This window comes from Amia ocellicauda, chromosome 7, assembly GCF_036373705.1.
Source record: "Amia ocellicauda isolate fAmiCal2 chromosome 7, fAmiCal2.hap1, whole genome shotgun sequence".
NCBI lineage: Eukaryota > Metazoa > Chordata > Actinopteri > Amiiformes > Amiidae > Amia > Amia ocellicauda.
Genome location: NC_089856.1, coordinates 38,083,360 through 38,104,337, shown reverse-complemented (window position 1 = coordinate 38,104,337; position 20,978 = coordinate 38,083,360). Strand labels below are relative to the sequence as shown.

At 41.3% G+C, this 20,978-nt stretch overlaps 1 protein-coding gene across 1 annotated transcript; it reads right to left on the bottom strand.

Annotated features, from left to right (window-relative positions):
* Positions 1-16,506: 16,506 nt before the first annotated feature.
* Positions 16,507-20,978, bottom strand: LOC136753899 (extracellular calcium-sensing receptor-like). Its single transcript, XM_066710280.1, has 6 exons — positions 20,932-20,978; positions 20,308-20,599; positions 19,290-20,102; positions 18,751-18,978; positions 17,543-17,666; positions 16,507-17,420 (listed from the first exon to the last, which is right to left on the bottom strand). The coding sequence occupies exons 1-6, from the start codon at positions 20,976-20,978 to the stop codon at positions 16,507-16,509; spliced, it is 2,418 nt and encodes an 805-aa protein (XP_066566377.1).

Below are 20,978 nucleotides of genomic sequence, written 5' to 3'. Positions count from 1 at the left end.
GACGTTATACAAAACCCCTTCAACCTTAAACATTGTGATATTAATTTCCTGGCCCTGTATGCAGATGGGGAACAGATCCCCTCTAAACCGCTACAACCGGATTTCGAAAATGATAACTGTCCGGGAGTACTTTAACCTGGTGGAAACAGCCGGAAACCATCTAAAAGACAAGCCTCTGGTAGGGGACCATAAGGAGTTTGCCAGAGGTTACACACTGTTTGCATGCACCAGGCACTATTCGCTCATAAAAACAGGGAACCTGAGAGAAATTCGTTTTGCCCAGCCATTACCAACCACCGTGAACATGATAGTGTATGCGGTTTTTGACAACATTGTTGAAATTAACATTCCAGTCCTTTATGACTACAGTTGAATAACGATTGCCTTGTGGCTTTCACTAAACTGGTCATGAATACACAACAGATTGGGGTCATCATGACTAAGGACAGTTACACAAGAGATTATTTTCATGGTGTATTTCCATCTGATAAGCTCCCCAAATGGTCAGGAGTCCACAATAGGAGGCCGGCCTGTTTCGTCATCAACACCCACCCCCACGATGGAGAGCACTGACTCGCTATCTATCTAGGAGGAGATGGGAAGGCTGAATTCTTTGATTCTTACGGATGTCATCCATGCTCCTTTTTTCCCTAAATCAATCATGCGTTTCTTAAACACAGATGCAGTGTTAACAGTTTATAACTCCAAACAGTTGCAGGATGCTTTATCATGTGGAAACCACTATGTTGTAAAGGTTTAGCTTATAATCAGATATTGGATTTGTATTCTGAAAATTTCATTAGTAATGACAACATGGTAATGCAGTTTGTGAAAAGTTATAACAGGAGAATGAGACCTATGTATTTGTTTAAGCTTCATGTAAATGAGAATTGTCAGATGTGTAACCGAATGCATGATTTTAGGATCTGTCATAACTGCTAAATCAGTCAACAGAAATAAGCAATGTTAGAACAGTGTATGAATAACACTATAGACGCAGAGGAATGATAGAATAGTGCTTGTGTGTGTGTGTGTTTAAGCTTAATGACATTTGAAATTCTCATATATGTAACACCTGTTAACCTGATAATAAAATATTATATACACATGAATTATGTTTATATATAGTTAATAAATTCATACATACAAACACTGTTGTTACATTTTTTTATTCAGTACACTTATCACACAAAACAAATAAACAAAAAACAGTTAAACACCACTGACAATGTTCTTTGGCATGCAAACACAATAATAATAATGATATAACATTTTTTATTATCAGAATCACACAAGGATTAAACATTTTAAAGATAACAGAAATGTATGTTTCTCTATAGCCTATATATAAACAAACACACACCAAAATAATAATACAATAAATAAAACCATGAGGACAGAGACAGAGACAGCCATGGTCATTTTCCAAACAGCCTGCACCTCTTAGCAGGCTGGTCTCTTTGTAGTGTTTCGGGTGGGGCAGCCGCCCCCTCCATCGAAATATCAAAGTCTGGTTCAGGAGAAATAGGATTTCTCTGTATAGACATAGAACTGTCTTTAGTAGGTGTAATTTTTAGTTTCTCCAACACCACCCTGTTAATTCTGTTAGACAGTACCGAACCGGGGATGTTAATCTCCACCATCACAGTCATAAAACTGCCCCAGCCTTTTGGGCCCCTCTGAAGCAAGCATATGTGGCTGTGTGACAGCCCTAATCAGATCAATCACATGAGACAGGTGAACAGGGCTCCCCTTGTACACAAATTCCCCATTCTCATTCCAGTAAGCTATAGAATTGTTGGACACCATTGTCTTAAGTAATATTTTGGTATTTTTCTTTTGCCTCTGCGGTATAGCATCTAAAATATCATCGAAAAGAGGCTCTGTGTGTGGTTTATCGTCCGGGGTATCGGCATCAGGCATCTGCAATGTCAAAGTGGCTTTTTCAGATTCAGCCAGCCGCGTCAGAGCCAAGTACCTCCACAACACTTGTGCATACATTTCGCTTTGTCATATTCACCCAATTTTGCAGAATATCTGTCATTTCCCCATCCAATTTATACATGGCTATTTTTCTGATGTCGTGTTCAACTGGAAAGTCCTCTTTAATTCAGTCCATCTGTTTCTGAGGAACTAGATACATTTTCTCAGTGAATTGCATTTTCATCTAGTCAGTAAGCCGGTAATGAGGGGTAGGGCAATACTTAGCAAATTACCGATAAACCCCCCCAGACTGATTCAATAGATTTCTCTTTCTCTTAACAGACACAGTCTTTTTACTAAGAGTTGCCACTTTTCTTGAGTTTCCAAAATTGTTTAGCGCTCAAGCAGATGTTGCCTTTCAGTGTATTTAGAGCGACACAGCCTGCACCAGGTCACTCCCCGCAGCACACAGAATGGCCTTCCTCTGCTGCGGGGTGGCTTTAACCATCAACTGCAAGACAGCGCGGTTTCTCTTCATGCACGGTGACATACTGACAGCCAGAGTAAAGCCAACAGCTTTGGCAGGGGGGAAAAGACCCATCCTTAAACGGTATTCCTCAGGGATATTTGACATGAGATCGACAAATAAGTATCCAAAAGACTTCTTGGTGGCATCTTCAAAAGCTTCCAAAACATATTGAGATTTGCCTGGATACATCTGTCGAGCTAACATTGTAATCTGTAATTTATCTCTCGGGTTTTTGAAAAGGACCATATATTTGGTGTTTAAAGTAATTGTTCTACTTTTCCGTCCATGACAAAACACATTCTGTACAATATATAAAATACTGAGGTTTCTGTGGTGCACGTATTTAGTTTTTTCAATCTCATCGCTTTCACATGCTTTTTTGATAAGATCATCAATGATCAACATGTTTACTTTATCACATGGCAGTAATTCATCGCCATTAAATGTTTCAAGCAACCCCTCTATAAATTTAATGAAAGGGTATTTTAACTTCAGTTATCTTTCAAGTCGGAAGCACTGCCCATGGGGGAGGGGTCTCTGCGTACTTCTGCGGGAACCCGATCGAAACGTCACTCTATCAAAGCTGCCATTGGCCCCTGCACTCGTCACTCAGAACAGGTCCCTTCCCACTTCCTGTTCTATAAAACGTGACGTCAATGCAGGTTCGTCCTCTTTTGCCTCTTCGCTTGACTCAGGAACGTAAGCTCTCTGTGTCTGTGTTTGTAATAAACATTCAAACTGCGTATTTCGGCTGGCTGGCTCACTTCATAGTGTTGTTCACCACTGTTTTCGCTACACATCGTCTCTGTCTTGTGTGTGTTTAGTTATTATTGATAGCTAATCCCGATTCTGTCCCGTCCGTGCACCGGAGGTCCGGCTGCGCTTTTGGTTTCAGTTTCGTTCACAAGAAGAGCCTTTTTAAAAATAATAGTCATGGTTATACACTCACCTAAAGGATTATTAGGAACACCATACTAATACTGTGTTTGACCCCCTTTCGCCTTCAGAACTGCCTTAATTCTACGTGGCATTGATTCAACAAGGTGCTGAAAGCATTCTTTAGAAATGTTGGCCCATATTGATAGGATAGCATCTTGCAGTTGATGGAGATTTGTGGGATGCACATCCAGGGCACGAAGCTCCCGTTCCACCACATCCCAAAGATGCTCTATTGGGTTGAGATCTGGTGACTGTGGGGGCCAGTTTAGTACAGTGAACTCATTGTCATGTTCAAGAAACCAATTTGAAATGATTCGACCTTTGTGACATGGTGCATTATCCTGCTGGAAGTAGCCATCAGAGGATGGGTAAATGGTGGTCATAAAGGGATGGACATGGTCAGAAACAATGCTCAGGTAGGCCGTGGCATTTAAACGATGCCCAATTGGCACTAAGGGGCCTAAAGTGTGTCAAGAAAACATCCCCCTCACCATTACACCACCACCACCAGCCTGCACAGTGGTAACAAGGCATAATGGATCCATGTTCTCATTCTGTTTACGCCAAATTCTGACTCTACCATCTGAATGTCTCAACAGAAATCGAGACTCATCAGACCAGGCAACATTTTTCCGCCAGATTTGGCTGTCCCAGGCATGGCAGGTCCCTGAGGTGGACAGGACTCGCCTCATGGACGCCCCTATCTCGCCGGGCTTTACTTTTGGCCCCTCTGTGGAGGAGATGCTTTCGCGCACCCTCTAGGAGAGGGAGCAGTCCCTGCAGCTGGCCCGAGTGTACCCAGTGACACCTCAGGTTCAGCAACGCAGGCCACAGCCCAGGCCACAGCCCGGACCACAGCCCCGCCCACCTGCCGTGGTCCTGGAGAAGGTCAGGAGAGAACGAGCGACAGTTCTGCTGATCTGCCCATCGGGGTCATATTGCAATTTCTATAAGAGCTGTATTATGCCATAGAGCAGGGGACCGCTGCTGTTGTCCTCCAGCGGAGGGCACTTGAGTTCTCCAGTGCCCCGCTGTGTACATAGTTAATTTATTCGCACGGTAGAGCTGTAGTTGTCCTGCGTTAGCTGCGCTATTCGACAGGTGTCAACTGCTCCTGTGTTCCACGTGTAGTGCATGAGCCAGCTCCTATATGTGTATATATGTATTATGTGTTAAACAGCAGGACTGTGGCTCCATTCTAAAATTGTAGAATGGAGTTTACTGCCACTGTTCCCAGCTGACGGCACTTGAGTTCGCTGCCTCGCTGTGTATGTAGTTCCTTTGTTAACACAGTAGAGCTAATGTTGCCTTGCGTTAACCGGTCTAACCAGCAGGCGTCAACTGCTCCTGTGTTCCATGGGTGGCGCATGACTTCGTTCCTGCGCCCCGTGGTGTATATAGTTCATTGTACGAAATCTAAATTGTCAGCACAATGGAGCTCTTCCACTCTGTACTGTTTATTTGAGTTGGATGTTCTTGTGCTGTGCGCTGACAGCATGAAGGTCTTGCTGTCACGCGATATATATGTATTGTATATTGTTCAGCTCGGCTACTCTGTTGACTAGCCAGCTATGTATTATATTGTATTTTTCTCACTGGGTCTGTGGCCCCGCTCCTATTGGATCAGGGGTCCACTGCCATGATATTGCGCGGAGGACGCACAAAGTGCTTGATTGCCCTCGCCAGACATTGTGCAAGTATATTACGGCCTCGCTCCTAGCTGCACTAGTAGAGCAGCCGGCCTTGCTCTTGTAAGCTGAGGGCGTAAGAGTTAACCTCTGTAGCCCCACTTTGTATATGCTGATTGCAGACAGTTCCTGGTAGAGCGTGACTACAGTCCTCGCTCCTGGACGGCTCAGCTGTGGCCCTACAGGGCCCCTGAGGTTACTGTCTGGAGTTGTGTTGCCGAGGTCCCCTAGCGGTGCACCTCGGGGCAGGCTCCCTTATCAGCTCGCTGCCTCCTCCCTTGCGACGGTTTTGTTATACAATAACCCCTCCCCCTTGGGCAGTGCTTCCGACTTGAAAGATAACGATAGGTTGCGTATGCAACCCCGGTTATCTGAAAAAGGAAGCACTGCCCAAGGGTTGCAAGGCCGCGCGGGAGTCCAAGCTCCCGGCAAAAGAGGATGAACCTGCGCTGACGTCACGTTTTATAGAACAGGAAGTGGGAAGGGATCTGTTCTGAGTGACGAGCGCAGAGGCCAATGGAAGCTTTCATATAGTGACTTTTCGATCGGGTTCCCGCGGAAGTGCGCAGAAACCCCTCCACCTTGGGCAGTGCTTCCTTTTTCAGATAACCGGGGTTGCATACGCAACCTATCGTTCTTTATAGAGCGGTTGCATGCATGCACGATAACACATGGCTACCATTGTCTAATAATTGTCTGATAAAAAAAAAAACTCTTGCTGCAGTTAGAGGGCCCTGACAAAATACATGAAAACGGGTGCTGTAGTCTAAAATCCATTGTTCAATACCCATAGGGCAAGAATGTAAGGTCTGGTCCCAGGACACGTTTATCATACACGACTTTCAATGTCTTTTGCAGTGTTCTCATTTCTAGGTGCCAGTCACACTTAACACGTACTATCCCCAGCTGCCTCAGTGTAATGTCTTTTATTTCACCATTTGCACCAGCCTCCTTATCCGCATAGTCAGGTATCAAATCTTTTAGGCTATCGAAATTAATTTTCTCACTATTAACCACGTTTAATGTGATACCCTTTACCTTGATACAAGCTTTCCCTTCTGAGAGCTTATATCCATTGGATTTATGAAGAAACCCAAAGAAATTGACGAAAACGGCAGCGCAGGAGTTGTGTTGCAAATGGTAAAGAAGTCTTTTAATCAGGCCGGCCCGGAAGAAAACCAGAGTGAACTCGTGTTCAAACAGCTTTCTTACAGATCTCTTCTGGGTTTGCATTTATATACAGTTCTAAACAAAAGATGTATAATGTCCAATCAGCAGAGGGCAGTGTGCATGTGGATTGGCTCAGCCCTCTGCTTCTCTACTTCCTCTTCCTCCTTAGGAGTGTAGGGTAACCAAGCATCGGGGGTGACGTCACCGTTTCCTCCGCAAAGCATTCTGGGATGTGCAAAAGACTGTGGGGGAGAGAGTGGTTCGACATGTTTTGAACGTGGAACCAGACAATGAGAAAAGTCGCTGTGCAGGGGGAGGGAAGAGTTGTTCCACGTGTTTTACACGTGTAACCAGAAAAGTGGGTATGCAGGGGGAGAGAGACAGACAGACAGAACTATACAACAACATTTTATATATTCCATTCTAGGAAATATATATACATATTCATATACATTTTAATATTTATGCAGAGCTGATATGTTATTTATTGTATTTAAATTTGACAAGACCTCAGGTCTTTCAATTTAGGTCCTGTAGCAACAAACTCAGTAATGTGTTGACCTGGGAGCAGCTCACTTGTGAATTGCCCCAGATAATCTCAGAATTCGGAGTCCCACTGGTTTGACCTGCTTACATAAATTATTGAATCAGTGTCATAATACAAACAACGATCTTGTAATGCATCCAGAAGAGAGTACAGTTCTAACCTAGCATAGGTGGTGGTGAAACTGGTGATTAAAATATTTACATTTGATAGCTGTGTGTAGTGCTCTTTTGTATGTTTCCAGGTGACACAGGCACAGGCACAGTCATCGTCAATAAAATCACAAGACGAGACTTATGGGGCAAACACATATTTCAATAATTTGTTGGGGTCTCTCACAATACTGGTGTTTTGTAAATCGGATCGTTGTCCAAATTTTTCTTTTGGCCGGATTCTTAGTAATGTTGTAATGGTCCAATTGTACCCTCTCTCTATTATAATACTCCCTGATGTGGTGTTCACGGTCTGTGTCATTTTTGCACCACTCGAGGTAGCCTGAAGCTTCTTGTTTGCCTTTTAGATGCATTTTAATATAGTCAGAGAACAGAGTGTTGGTCGAGTGCTTAAAGTGCCAGATCTCGTATATTTCAGCTATTCTGTAACCCTTGTCTGTAGCAGCCAGCAGCTCTGGCATGCACCAGACACCTGTAAGCACTCATCGCTGTGTGTGCAGGGGGAGCCCTGCTTGGTGTCAGTGCATGTCCGACAGAGCATAATGAAAAGTCTCTGGTTGGTAGCACAGAGAAAAACAATCTTCTAGGAGGGTAAACTTTGACTTTTGCGAGCCCAAAGTAATTTTGTAAATTTTCAAAGCCCTCGCATTTTATATCCGTGTACAGACTGGTGAAATCATAGTAACGGAGTTCCTCGCCAGGTTTTGGTTGATAATACAGTGTCACTGCATTCGTCCTTCCACCGAATAGAGAGGTCTAAAGGCGCTGGTAACTGTGATTCAGAAATAAAAGCTCTAACATCCTGATTTTCATTCTGCATTGTCTTCCATTCCATTCTTCTTTTCAGAAGTGGCTATTTTCTGTATCAGCTCTTCTACATCTTGCAGAGAAAATGTTTCACTCACAGTGGGACCATTCAGCAAACTCTAATCAGAAACGGTGCTATACCCTTTTTGTTTTAACACATTTGTCAAAACATGTATTTTTCTATGAGCTGTGTGTAAATCTTCTACAAGTTGCCAACAAATGTGACATATATTGCTAAACAACAGGGCCCTAGAATCATCAGAGGTCTGAATGTCTGCACAGGGCATTTGTTCACCTGATCTGTCTATCTCTTTATGCACACTCGGAGTGGCGTTAGCTGTGCTATTTGTCCACTTATCTCTTTTTACAGTAGTGGGTTTCACTGTGTACCTCCACATCGGAGGTGCCATCAATAACCCGTTGTCTTTTACAAGCCAGGTTCCATTTAGGTGTCACGACCTGCTCGTCATCAGTTTGTAGCGTAAGGTACACTTATACATTTCAATTTAAGAAGTGAATTTATAGTATCACCTTATCACGAATCCTGGAATCTTGTAGAATTCAATTTCTGTAATAATTGGACGCAGACACCAATTCCAAAGATATAAATTGTCAAATTTATTCAAAAACAAAGACTAAATGTAGCACTACACTAATTATACAAAAGGGAAAAACTAATTAAAATTCAACTCTAGATCAACAAATCAAAGACAAATCACTTCCGTGACCAAATCAAAGACCATGGGATTGCATATGATAACACACAAATCGTTAAACAAAAAAGGTTATAAACACATTGACTACAATAACGGTTAGTAAGACGAAGGTGAGTCTCTCATTAGTATTGTTAATCAGACATTAAATAACTACGCAGGTTAGTATTTATGTCACGTAACTTCTTGTTATATATATATCAGTCTCATTTACGTTTAGGTCCCGAGAAAGATCCTATCATTACTTGTTACCACAATTTCCCTTAACTGATTATTATTCAATGATTAAGGATAGGCAGGGCCACCTATAATCTAATGTCTATTAACTTGTGTCAATTTCAGACTAAACAGTTAAACAGGAATGAGAAGCTAGGCGTTGACAGATTTTATTTCTAAAATTATCAACAAAACAGTTTAATGCAACACACATTTATATTTAAGAAAACTAAATTATATTACACATTCTAGAGTTATGAATCACAGATTAACATTTCTAATTGATTTCTCAAATGTCATGAATCACAAACTCCAAACTGTTAAACTTATCTGAACTTTGTCACAGAGAGGCCTCTCTGGCTTCGGACTCAGATAATAGCAGCACATGAGGTCCGTGTGGTTTGGAACAAAGGCAGTCCGGTTCGGCTTTGTCCAAGAACTTCCACTCAGTCGATGCACCTGGAAGTTGGGGTTTCGCGAGTGTAGAGTCTTTTCCTAACAGATTTTCCACTGGTTTGAAGGCTCCAAGGTTGTGCACAAAATCTTCCTGGCAAGCAGGGTCTCTCACAGTACTTATTTGAAGACAAAGTCTTTCAGGAAAGCAGGGCCCTGTTTGGTTCCAAGGGTCAAGTTTCTTAAGACTCAAATAGCTATTTAAATGACTGACACTTGCATATACAGTCGACTTAGTCAATTGTCCAGCTGTAAAACTCCACTGATCAGGTGGGCACAGGCGGGCAGCGCAGTCTGTAAAGTTCTTTATTTAATAAAGTCCTTTAAAAGAATTCTTCGTACGGCTCAATCTCCTTCTCCCAGTTTAACTCTTCTGTTTCCGGCAAAGACTTGGTTGGTTTCTGGTTCCGGTTCGGGCAACAGAGCTACAGGTTGAGCTGTGGCAGCGAGTTTCTGGTTCAGGTGAGAGAGAGAGAGAGAGAGAGAGAGAGAGAGAGAGAGAGAGAGCGCTGTTCTTTATGCGCCTGTCAGATCAATAGGTGATTGGTTCTTGAGTTTTTGAGATTGGATTTCGGTTTCAGCCCCCAGTGTCTTATTGGAGGGGGGCTTGATTTATGACTGATGTCAATCCATGCCATCTTTTGGAAATGCCAGTTGGCCCGGGTTCGTAGCTCTGTGTCGGGATTTCGGCTCTCGTCCATTTCCCCAGACATCTCACAGCAGGATTCTGGCCTATTGGCCTATTCTCGCTGCCATCCTCCCAGACTGTCACTTTGATGTAAACCAGTCCCACGCTTTAAGGAAATCTTATAACTTTGGGGGGAGAGGTCTTCTTTGGATCAGTGCTTCAGCTCAGAGCTAAAATGCTCTTATCAAAATAACCCATCATAACGCTACAAGCTGAATCGTGAGCAACACAGGCTGTCTTACGGCATGCTTTTCTCGGCAACTGTTTGCCACGCCGCACACCAGTAGCTTCCTTATCAACACGTCCGGTTTTCTTTAGAAGTGGGCCCCTTGCCCCCCTTTCACTGGCCTCTGTAGGGGGCCTGCTTGCCCTGGCCGCAAAGTGTTTTCAGTTATAAGAAACACATAGAAGGTGTTGTGGTATCTTGCTTTGTACAGTAACTTTCACGGCATTTGGAAAACAATAAATTATAATAAAAACACATCAGTAACCCAATGAATGTTACATATCGCCATTACAAGTTTACTCTGAGACTTGGACAAGGTGGGTCCATGCATAGTTATGCAGGGTAAAGGTTGCCTCGCCGGTCTCCCTCTCTGAAAATACGTTGTTTATTCACAGTGTGTTTATCCCCCAAAACTGTCAACATGAAAAGTGAAAACAGAGATTGATACCGTAACTTTACACATTACTTGTCACTATGTTTTAGAAGATACAATGTATAATTATTTCAAAATACGAAACACCTTGTTCTATATCATACCATAAAGTCTGTATTGCATAGAATGCATTGCTTGGCCCTACATTACTTGTCATTTATCAGATGCTCTTATGCAGGGCAACTTACTTTTGTACAGCTGGGCATTTTTCTGTGAAGTGAAGTACCTTGCTCAAAGGTACAGCAGCACTGCCCTACCCACAATTTGAACTCAGAACCTTCCAGTTAAGAGTCCAGAGCCCTAACCACTACTCCACAGCCCTACCTTCAAAACTTCTGCTTCCTGTGGTTTGGAAGGCGCTGTTCGTGCCGGACAAATGGGGCTTTGTGAGTGACACTTTCCGGGTCGAGCAGCTGGCTGTTTGGTCCAGCAGTGATGGCTCTGTTATTCTACGCTGCAGTATCTCAGCTCTTTGCAAGTCCACAGCCGGTAATTTCGCTGAAATAATACAAACATATATACATTAACTATGTATCATATACTAATACTTTTGAACCAGACTATATTAATATACATATCCACCCCTGTTTCAGAACTATACTTACCATCAATACATGATACTAGTTCCAGTAGTTCTATCTCATCAAAGAGGTCCCAGTCAGATGACATGATGAACACGGTGGTGGTTAATATATTGTTGAAAATGTGCAGTGGTATAGCACTAGCTGTGTCTGATGTGAAAATGGGACAAACGGTGATGCTTATTTATTGGGCCAAAATGTGTGAGCGTTTTACATTACATTATTTTCACTTAACAAGGGTGATTTACATCTGTGCCCAGATTTGTCTGCTATTTCAGCCTGGATGCACTCGCACCACCTCAAGCTCAACCTCTCCAAATCGGATCTCCTCTTTTTACCCCACTCTTCCTCACCTTCTGCTGACCTCCCCATCTCGATCCCCTTGGAATCCACCACACTATCTCCTTCTTCTGCTAAAAATCTAGGAGTGACCCTCGATCCTGCGCTCTCCTACACCCAGCACATCATCACGCTGACACGCACCTGCAGATTCTTCCTGAGCAACATACGCCGGATCCGTCCCTTCCTCACCGACTACTCGACTCAGCTACTCGTCCAGTCACTGGTCCTCTCCCGCCTAGACTACTGCAACTCCCTCCTGGCCGGCCTGCCTGCATCTACTACCCGCCTGCTCCAGCTCATCCAGAACTCTGCGGCTCGTCTGGTATTCTCTCTGCCACGATTCGCACACGCTACTCCACTGCTCTGCTCCCTCCACTGGCTCCCGACAGCGGCGCGCATTCAGTTCAAGACTTAGACCCTCACCTACCTCTGTCTTGACCACACTGCACCAAGCTACCTTCAGTCACTCGTCTCTCCATACATCCCCTCCAGACCACTGCGTTCCTCCAGTGCCAGAAGACTAACTCTACCTCCTCTCCACTCTCCTTCCTCCAGAGCCCTCTCCTTCTCATCCCTGGCCCCTAAATGGTGGAACGACCTGCCCACCGAAGTCAAAACAGCAGAGTCCGTGACCTCATTCCGGCGCTTACTCAAGACACATCTTTTCCTACAGTACTTGTAATATTAGTCCTCTATGCCTGCTAGATAGCACTTCACAGTTTTTATTACGCTTCTCGTGTTCTTGATTGTTTTCCTCCTTGCTCCCTTTCCCGTAGCCCTTGTCTGTGACCCTACATCTTGACAGCACTTAGCTTTCACCATCCAGGATGTAGGAAGTCACTTACTGTACTTGTGTAAATTGTAAATTGGAATTTGTAAAATGTATTTTGAACTGCTGTTTTAGCCAAATTGAATTTGTAATGATTGATGCCTTGTACACTTACCTAAAGGATTATTAGGAACACCATACTAATACTGTGTTTGACCCCCTTTCGCCTTCAGAACTGCCTTAATTCTACGTGGCATTGATTCAACAAGGTGCTGAAAGCATTCTTTAGAAATGTTGGCCCATATTGATAGGATAGCATCTTGCAGTTGATGGAGATTTGTGGGATGCACATCCAGGGCACGAAGCTCCCGTTCCACCACATCCCAAAGATGCTCTATTGGGTTGAGATCTGGTGACTGTGGGGGCCAGTTTAGTACAGTGAACTCATTGTCATGTTCAAGAAACCAATTTGAAATGATTCGACCTTTGTGACATGGTGCATTATCCTGCTGGAAGTAGCCATCAGAGGATGGGTACATGGTGGTCATAAAGGGATGGACATGGTCAGAAACAATGCTCAGGTAGGCCGTGGCATTTAAACGATGCCCAATTGGCACTAAGGGGCCTAAAGTGTGCCAAGAAAACATCCCCCACACCATTACACCACCACCACCAGCCTGCACAGTGGTAACAAGGCATGATGGATCCATGTTCTCATTCTGTTTACGCCAAATTCTGACTCTACCATCTGAATGTCTCAACAGAAATCGAGACTCATCAGACCAGGCAACATTTTTCCAGTCTTCAACTGTCCAATTTTGGTGAGCTTGTGCAAATTGTAGCCTCTTTTTCCTATTTGTAGTGGAGATGAGTGGTACCCGGTGGGGTCTTCTGCTGTTGTAGCCCATCCACCTCAAGGTTGTACGTGTTGTGGCTTCACAAATGCTTTGCTGCATACCTCGGTTGTAACGAGTGGTTATTTCAGTCAAAGTTGCTCTTCTATCAGCTTGAATCAGTCGGCCCATTCTCCTCTGACCTCTAGCATCAACAAGGCATTTTCACCCACAGGACTGCCGCTTACTGGATGTTTTTCCCTTTTCACACCATTCTTTGTAAACCCTAGAAATGGTTGTGCGTGAAATTCCCAGTAACTGAGCAGATTGTGAAATACTCAGACCGGCCTGTCTGGCACCAACAACCATGCCACGCTCAAAATTGCTTAAATCACCTTTCTTTCCCATTCAGACATTCAGTTTGGAGTTCAGGAGATTGTCTTGACCAGGACCACACCCCTAAATGCATTGAAGGAACTGCCATGTGATTGGTTGGTTAGATAATTGCATTAATGAGAAATTGAACAGGTGTTCCTAATAATCCTTTAGGTGAGTGTACTTCTCTGTATTTTTGCACTTTGTTTGCACTTATGTTGTAAGTCGCCCTGGATAAGGGCGTCTGCCAAGAAATAAAAATAATAATAATAATAATAATAATAATGTCTGATGAAGATGAAGGTGTCAACACTGCTGATGAGTCTGACGATGATGACGAGGACCCTGACCATGGCAGTGAGGATGAAAACAGCACCTCTGACACTGACGGGGGAGTTGGGCAATCAGCAGAAAGAGAGGTAACTATAAAGGCCCTAGAACCTTCTATAGTCATGTGCTTATTTACTTAGAGACTCATTTCAGTTTTAAGTGTTATTTTCTTTTCTCTTCATTAGAATAATGGAGACCCTGACACCAGTGATATTGATTCCTTTGTCAGCTCTTTAAGACCCCGAACAAGACTGAACATTGCATGCTTCTGTTTGTGCCTTGCTAGAACCCACAAGAGTTTTGATTCAGACAGTGAAGGTGTGAGATATAATTGTAAAAACCAGGATGAGCATGTTAAACTGGTGATGACACATACTGTAAAGGCCAGTGTCGCCCCCTTGTGTTAAAACATTGTATAGGCCGTGAATTAGTTGATAAATGTGAGGCCTGTCTGATAGGAGACCCCAGCCATCTACATCACATCTGTCTAACTTTAGATCATGAGCAAGGGAGTGTCTGGAGTAGTGTAGGTCTTATATGTAACAAAATAAGTGCCACATGTTTGCTAAACGTTGTGTTATGTGTTGCTCTTACCCTACGTGGAATGAGGATCAACAGGCAGACTGAGAAAGAAGTGAAAACTTTTGATAGTTTAGTGTCTTGTTAGAAAGTGTGGATTAGAAAGTAATGCAAATAGTTTAGAAGGTTATAAATAACAAGGTTTATCATGTGTTTTACAAACATAAATAAAATACTGTCTGCTCTGCTTTTCTGTACAATAAGACATTACATTTTCATTCCTATATTTTTTCAGAGAAAGAAACCCCCGGGGACCTTGGAATTACATTTACGTATGTTTGCGGAATCTTTGCTTGAAGATGTCATCCTCACTCTAATAGCTCACAAGTTTGGTGATTTGTATGATACTGGTGATTCTAATGTGAAATCACTAGTTGTGGATGTTGAAAAAACAGTGGAGGCCCTCCCCAATGTGCTCAAGAGAATGCTGTATAAAGAGTCACCACCTGGTGAATCTGCATTTACAGCTGTCCAAAAAGTTCTACAGAGTTCTTTTGGAAATACTATTCCTATCATGACCAAACCCAATTTCGACACTGTGCTAGACAGAATAGCCATGATCAGTGTCACAGCCCTTGCCAATAAACAAGTAGAGGGAGTTGCTAGTGTAGTACAGTTCAGTTGTTTCTTCCCGGCTGCTGTAGATGTTGGAGAGGCGGGGTCATTGGTCACCCGTGTCAGTATCTAATATCACTGTCTACATCTGACCTGATGCATTGTTGTCATTTTTTAGAGCTGTCACAATAAAAGACTGACATACATATTTTACTGAGTCTCATTTTTTGAATGTCTATAATTTTCTTTTTATTTTATTTTGCTAACACTGTACCATCCCATACCTAATCATAAAATATATAACTCACATCACTAAACACAATTTAAAATATTTTTTATTAAAACTTATTAGGTTGTTCTCTTTATATTTTAATTTATTTTATTTTGCTAACACCGGTTCATACCAAACCTAATCATAAAACATATAACCTAAAACAAATAATAATAAGTTTAACCTCTTAAACATTACACACACACCCACACACCATCAGGGTGAGGTGGTGGCGAACTGTTGTCAAGATGACCTGTGCCCTTTCCAAAATGACTGTCATCCTAACAAGATGGCTGAGTGGAGAGGGTCAAAGGGTAAACCCGGGGTGTGGTGGGAACGAGGAGAGGGTTATGGTTCAAAGGTCCACCGGGGGTAAGGAGGGACTTCCTGCTGTCACTTTGACATAAGCTGCCATCTTCACTACTGACGAGCTACTGTAGATCAAATTGCTGGGTCTGATAGAAAGGTGCATCACAGTTTTTTGCACAGACCAGTTAGGGCGCCCATACTGTCCCCTACAATGGGCACATGAGCATCAGAACTGGACCACGGAAAGAAGGTAGCCTGGTCTGATGAATCATGAGTTCAAGGTGGTGACTTGGCCTCCAAATTCCCAAGATCTCAATCCAATATATTACTATTATATTGTCATTTAGCTCTTAACCATTCATACATTACCAGAACAATCAAAGTAGATCAAGGGTACAACAGCACTGCCCCACCTGGGATTTGAACCCACAGTTATGAGCTTCCAGTTATAAGTGCACAACCCTAACCACTACTCCAACATTGCTGCCTATGTGGGATGTGCTGGACAAACAAGTCCAATCCATGGAGGCCCCACCTCGCAGCTTACATTTCTTAAAGGATCTGCTGCTAACGTCTTGGTGCCAGATACCACAGCACACCTTCAGAGGTCTAGTGGAGTCCATGCCACGATGGGTCAGGGCTGTTTTGGAGGCAAAAGGGGGACCTACACAATATTGGTCATAATGTTATGGCTGATAGGTGTATATATATATATATATATATATATATGTATTAATTTATGTTCTAACAAGGGAAGGCTATAATTTCTACATCTCATGAAAAAATCACATATCATGTTCTAATCCTCACAACCCCAGCTTAAATATTTTTTTTAGAAAAAATGCAATGTTAAAATACAGTTCATTTGTTTTTTGGAAAAATCTATTGTAGGGATATTAAAATAATATACCACAAATTACTGAAGTTATGTATTCTGCTTTAAAATGCACAACTACTACTAAAACATATAAATTTATTGGTAACATAAATATATATATATAACAGTAAGTACAAACATATATCTCTTTCTTAAAGTGATTTTGAATTAAGTAGACAATTCCTAAAGTGATTTTGATGGCACTTTACCCATTAAATGTTTTTTGGTATTTTTCTCTGGTTTAAGTAAAATAATATAACATTTTGGTAAGAAAATGCAAAACAGTAAACCAAGACTTGAAGATAAAATTGCAAATATCTCCACAGCTACAGTGAACTTTCCAGGAGAGCTGATATAAGCTGGGATAAAGGTGATCCAGACTGCACAGAATATGAGCATGCTGAATGTGATGAATTTGGCTTCATTGAAGTTATCAGGCAGTTTACGAGCCAGAAAAGCCAGCACAAAGCACATGGCAGAGAGGAATCCAATGTACCCTAACACAGCATAAAACCCCACTGCTGATCCTACATCACACTCTAGAATTATTTTTTCTATATAGTATTTTGTATTTTTGTGAGGAAAAGGGGGTGATATTGTCAACCAAAGGACACAAATCAGGACCTGTATGAGCGTGAAAGCAAGAACACTTAACCTCTGCTGTGTGGGCCCAAACCATTTCATAATATTATTGCCTGGCAGTGTAGCCCTGAAGGCCATTAACACCACTATTGTTTTCCCCAGAACACAAGAGATGCACAGGACAAATGTGATGCCAAATGCTGTGTGACGCAACATACAGGACCACTCAGAGGGCTGGCCAATGAAAGTAAGTGAGCAAAGGAAACACAGAGTTAACGAGAAGAGCAGGAGGAAACTGAGCTCAGAGTTATTGGCTTTAACAATAGGTGTATGTTTATATCTGAAAAAAACTATTGCTATTATTATGGTAAGGAAAACACCAAATATTGAAAATGTTACTAATAAAATTCCCATTAATTCATGAAAAGACAGAAACTCAATTGTTTTCAGAACACACTGATTTCTTTCTTTGTTTGATTTGTACTCCAAAGGGCATTTATCACACTCCACTGCATCTGAAAATATAAGTAAAAAAAGAAGAAAGCAAAACAAACATAAAAATTCATTAGTTTGTCTTTTTTAATTCTTTTAGCTTACTACATGTAAATAATTAAATTCCCAACTGTTTTCAGTTTACCTGTGAAATTACTGACTTCTCCCTCAGCACATGGAATGCAGTCAAAGCAGCAGATTGGCTTTCTTTTGACAATTGCCTTACGAGTCCCTGGAAGGCAGCTCTCACTGCAGACTGACTTTGGCACCTGAAATACAGGTTCATAGTAGAAAGATTGACCCATATAAAGTCTGCATTTCTACCACAATTAATGATCAATTCAAAATGAATCTGTGGATCCATAATTCAGTACATTGCTCCTGAACATCCATTTTTAGTTGTTTGACATGTAAACACTAACATTTACATCAATATGCTATCTAATGTATACATTAGTGGCTCATGTAATGCTGTACAAATGCCCAATATTTCACTGCAGATTTAAAGCTTTTCTTTTTTTTATTTATTTGACATACCTAATTTTTCAGTTGCTTTGTTGTGTCCCACCTTCTACTGTCACATAGTGTAAACATTTCTCAAAAATCATTTAATTACAGAAATGTGAATAGCTAATTGCTATTCTTATTATACGTATGTCCTATGTTGACTAATATCATAGTGAGGAGTGAGGTTGTTAGTGGAGTTAGTGGAGTTCCACAGGGATCAGTACTAGGGCCTTTGCTTTTTCTAATCTATATTAATGATCTGGACTCTGGGATAGTTAGCAAACTTGTCAAATTTGCAGATGATTCTAAAATAGGTGGCTCAGCAGATACAATCTCGGCAGCACAGGCTATTCAAAGGGACTTAGATAATATTCAGGTGTGGACCGACACCTGGCAGATGAAATTCAATGTGGACAAGTGCAAGATAATACATGCAGGTAGCAAAAATGTCCACTATAATTACACAATGGGAGGTACAGATCTCGATGAAGTAACACATGAGAAAGACCTAGGAGTCTATGTGGACTCCTCACTTTCTCCATCCAAGGAGGGACACACGCACCCGGGGACACAAATGGAAATTGGGCTTCAAGGCATTCAAAATGGAAAACAGGAGACACTTCTTTACACAGAGAGTAGTCACAATCTGGAACAAACTCCCCAGCGATGTGGTAGAAGCTGAAAGTTTGGGAACATTTTAAAATAGACCGGATAGGATCCTTGGATCACTTAGATATTAATGGACACCAAATGAGCACGATGGGCCTCCTCTCGTTTGTAAACGTTCTTATGTTCTTATAGTTAACAGTCTAATTGAATTAAAACATGGTTGAATGAATACTTTACCTTAATCTGATTACCTGCCCAGACAGGACTGACATAATTCATTACAAACTGCTGTCCTTCTGGTAAAGAGGCATCATACAGACCAATGACCTCAAACATTCTGATTCCCTCCTTGTTCAGCTGCCAGTTCACTAATTCATATCGTGCTGCTGGATCTCCATTGTCATCAAAATACATCTTCTCTCCATTCCAGGTTGTGAAGTTTACTCTCTTCAAGTAGTGTAACAGCTAAATAAAATTAAAAGCATGTACTTCAATATAAGTAATGTGCACAAGCACTGTATATATATATATATATATCATATGATTTTATCATAAATGATTTTAATATAGATAGTTGAATTGTAAAATAATTAAAAGTAATTACAACAACAACAATATATATATATCAGTTCTTTATAAAGAGTTATTTTACAGAAAATTGGTATATGTATTTTCTTTATCTCTCCGTTTTATATCTAAACACTGCTATAAGCATAACTAACCCATCCATAATCTGAAGGGTTACAGTTTACATTTAAAGTTAACTATTTTCTTACCTGCCATGGTTCTGTCTTTTTTTTATTTGCACAGGTCTTATTTTCAAAAGGTCTGGGGTCATTTTTGCATTGAAAAAGTTGATGTAATGCGTGGGCTACAGCATACACTGCTTTATACACATTGTGCAGTATTCCCATGTCTGAAACATCAGTGTATTGGTTCATTCTTTCTTTCAAAGTCTCCTTCCCTGTGCATGGCATAATGGTTGAATTTGCTTGGGAAGATAGGCTGCAACTGAAGATACTTTCCCAGAACTCATTAAACCCAGTGTTTCCAGGGATATTCGATGGGCGACCATTTAGAATAAATTCTTTCAAACCTGGTATTTGTACACTTGGAATTGCAAAGCCAATTGCCCCACACAGGATATTATAGTTCTCATTTGTTGCCAGATATCTGTTTGTTATCCAGGCTTCAGTGCCCACCCACTGGAGGCCTGTGACATTTTGAATCAAGAGTTCTTTAACCAATACATTGAGATCTAAATCACCTGTAAAAGAAATAATGACTTTTGAAGATGATTTCTTTATAATATCTACAACATTCAGGATTCTCTCTCTAGGATCAGTTCTATAAATGGCCTCTGAATATGCTATACAAATGCCCTCCTGTTGGGCAGCTTCCACAAAGGCTGCCATCCCATTGTTTCCATAATCATTGTTAGTTCTAATGGCTCCAACCCAGGTCCATCCAAAATGCTTGACAAGCTGTGCCAGGGCTCTGCTTTGGTAATAGTCACTGGGGATTGTCCTGAAAAAGTTGTGGAACTCCTTTCTGTTACTGAGACATGCACAGGTAGCAGAGTGACTTATCTATAGCAACAAGAAAAGAGAGTGAAAATACATGTTAGCTATTACATACATGTTCCAAAATGGAATTTGGAACCTGCAAGATCAGAAATCAAACTTTTATTTAAAAAAATAAAAAGCAATAATCTCTGATAATAATATACAAATATTTAAAACATGAATTATCACTGTTGCACATTACATACTCAGCTCAAAATAGTGTTCTTACAACTGGTATGTGAAAGGGTCCAACTGTTCTTGCAATTCCTGTTGTTAGTGCAGAACTAGAGTGTCCTATAATTGCATGGGCAGTGAAGGGTGTGGTGCAGGACCTGTTTGAGGGGAATCCTTTTCTGTCTGCATTCAGCAAAGTCAGTGATGCTGTTATAGATAACGGTGTACACCACGAATCATATATCAGATAGCCCAAGGAAACATCCGGGAGAATATCTAATCTGTTATTTACTTCTTCAATGGCAAAGATCATCACTTGAGCCTTCTTTAGTTCTCCAGAACTTAAACTGCAGGAAAAATGCATTGACAGATAATTTTAGGATTATGATTGTGATTGTTGTTATTAAAAATAATCATCACTATTTTCAACATCATCATAATCTAGTACATAAATGTTTATGTAATCCATAAATGTTTAATTATGTTTACTGGGTAACATATACACATTCTTACAAATATGTACATTTTTCAAATAACTATTATGACACATATTATTTTTAAATACAAATACACAACTAATTGAAAACACTTACCTTTTACATTGAATTTGTCTTGGTTTGACTTTAAACGTCAGATTCTCAGTGACGGGGTTTGTATGGAATGAAAATATTGCACCTACAATGATGTCACCTTCTTTTGAAAATTGAGGCAGGTCTTGTGTTCCAT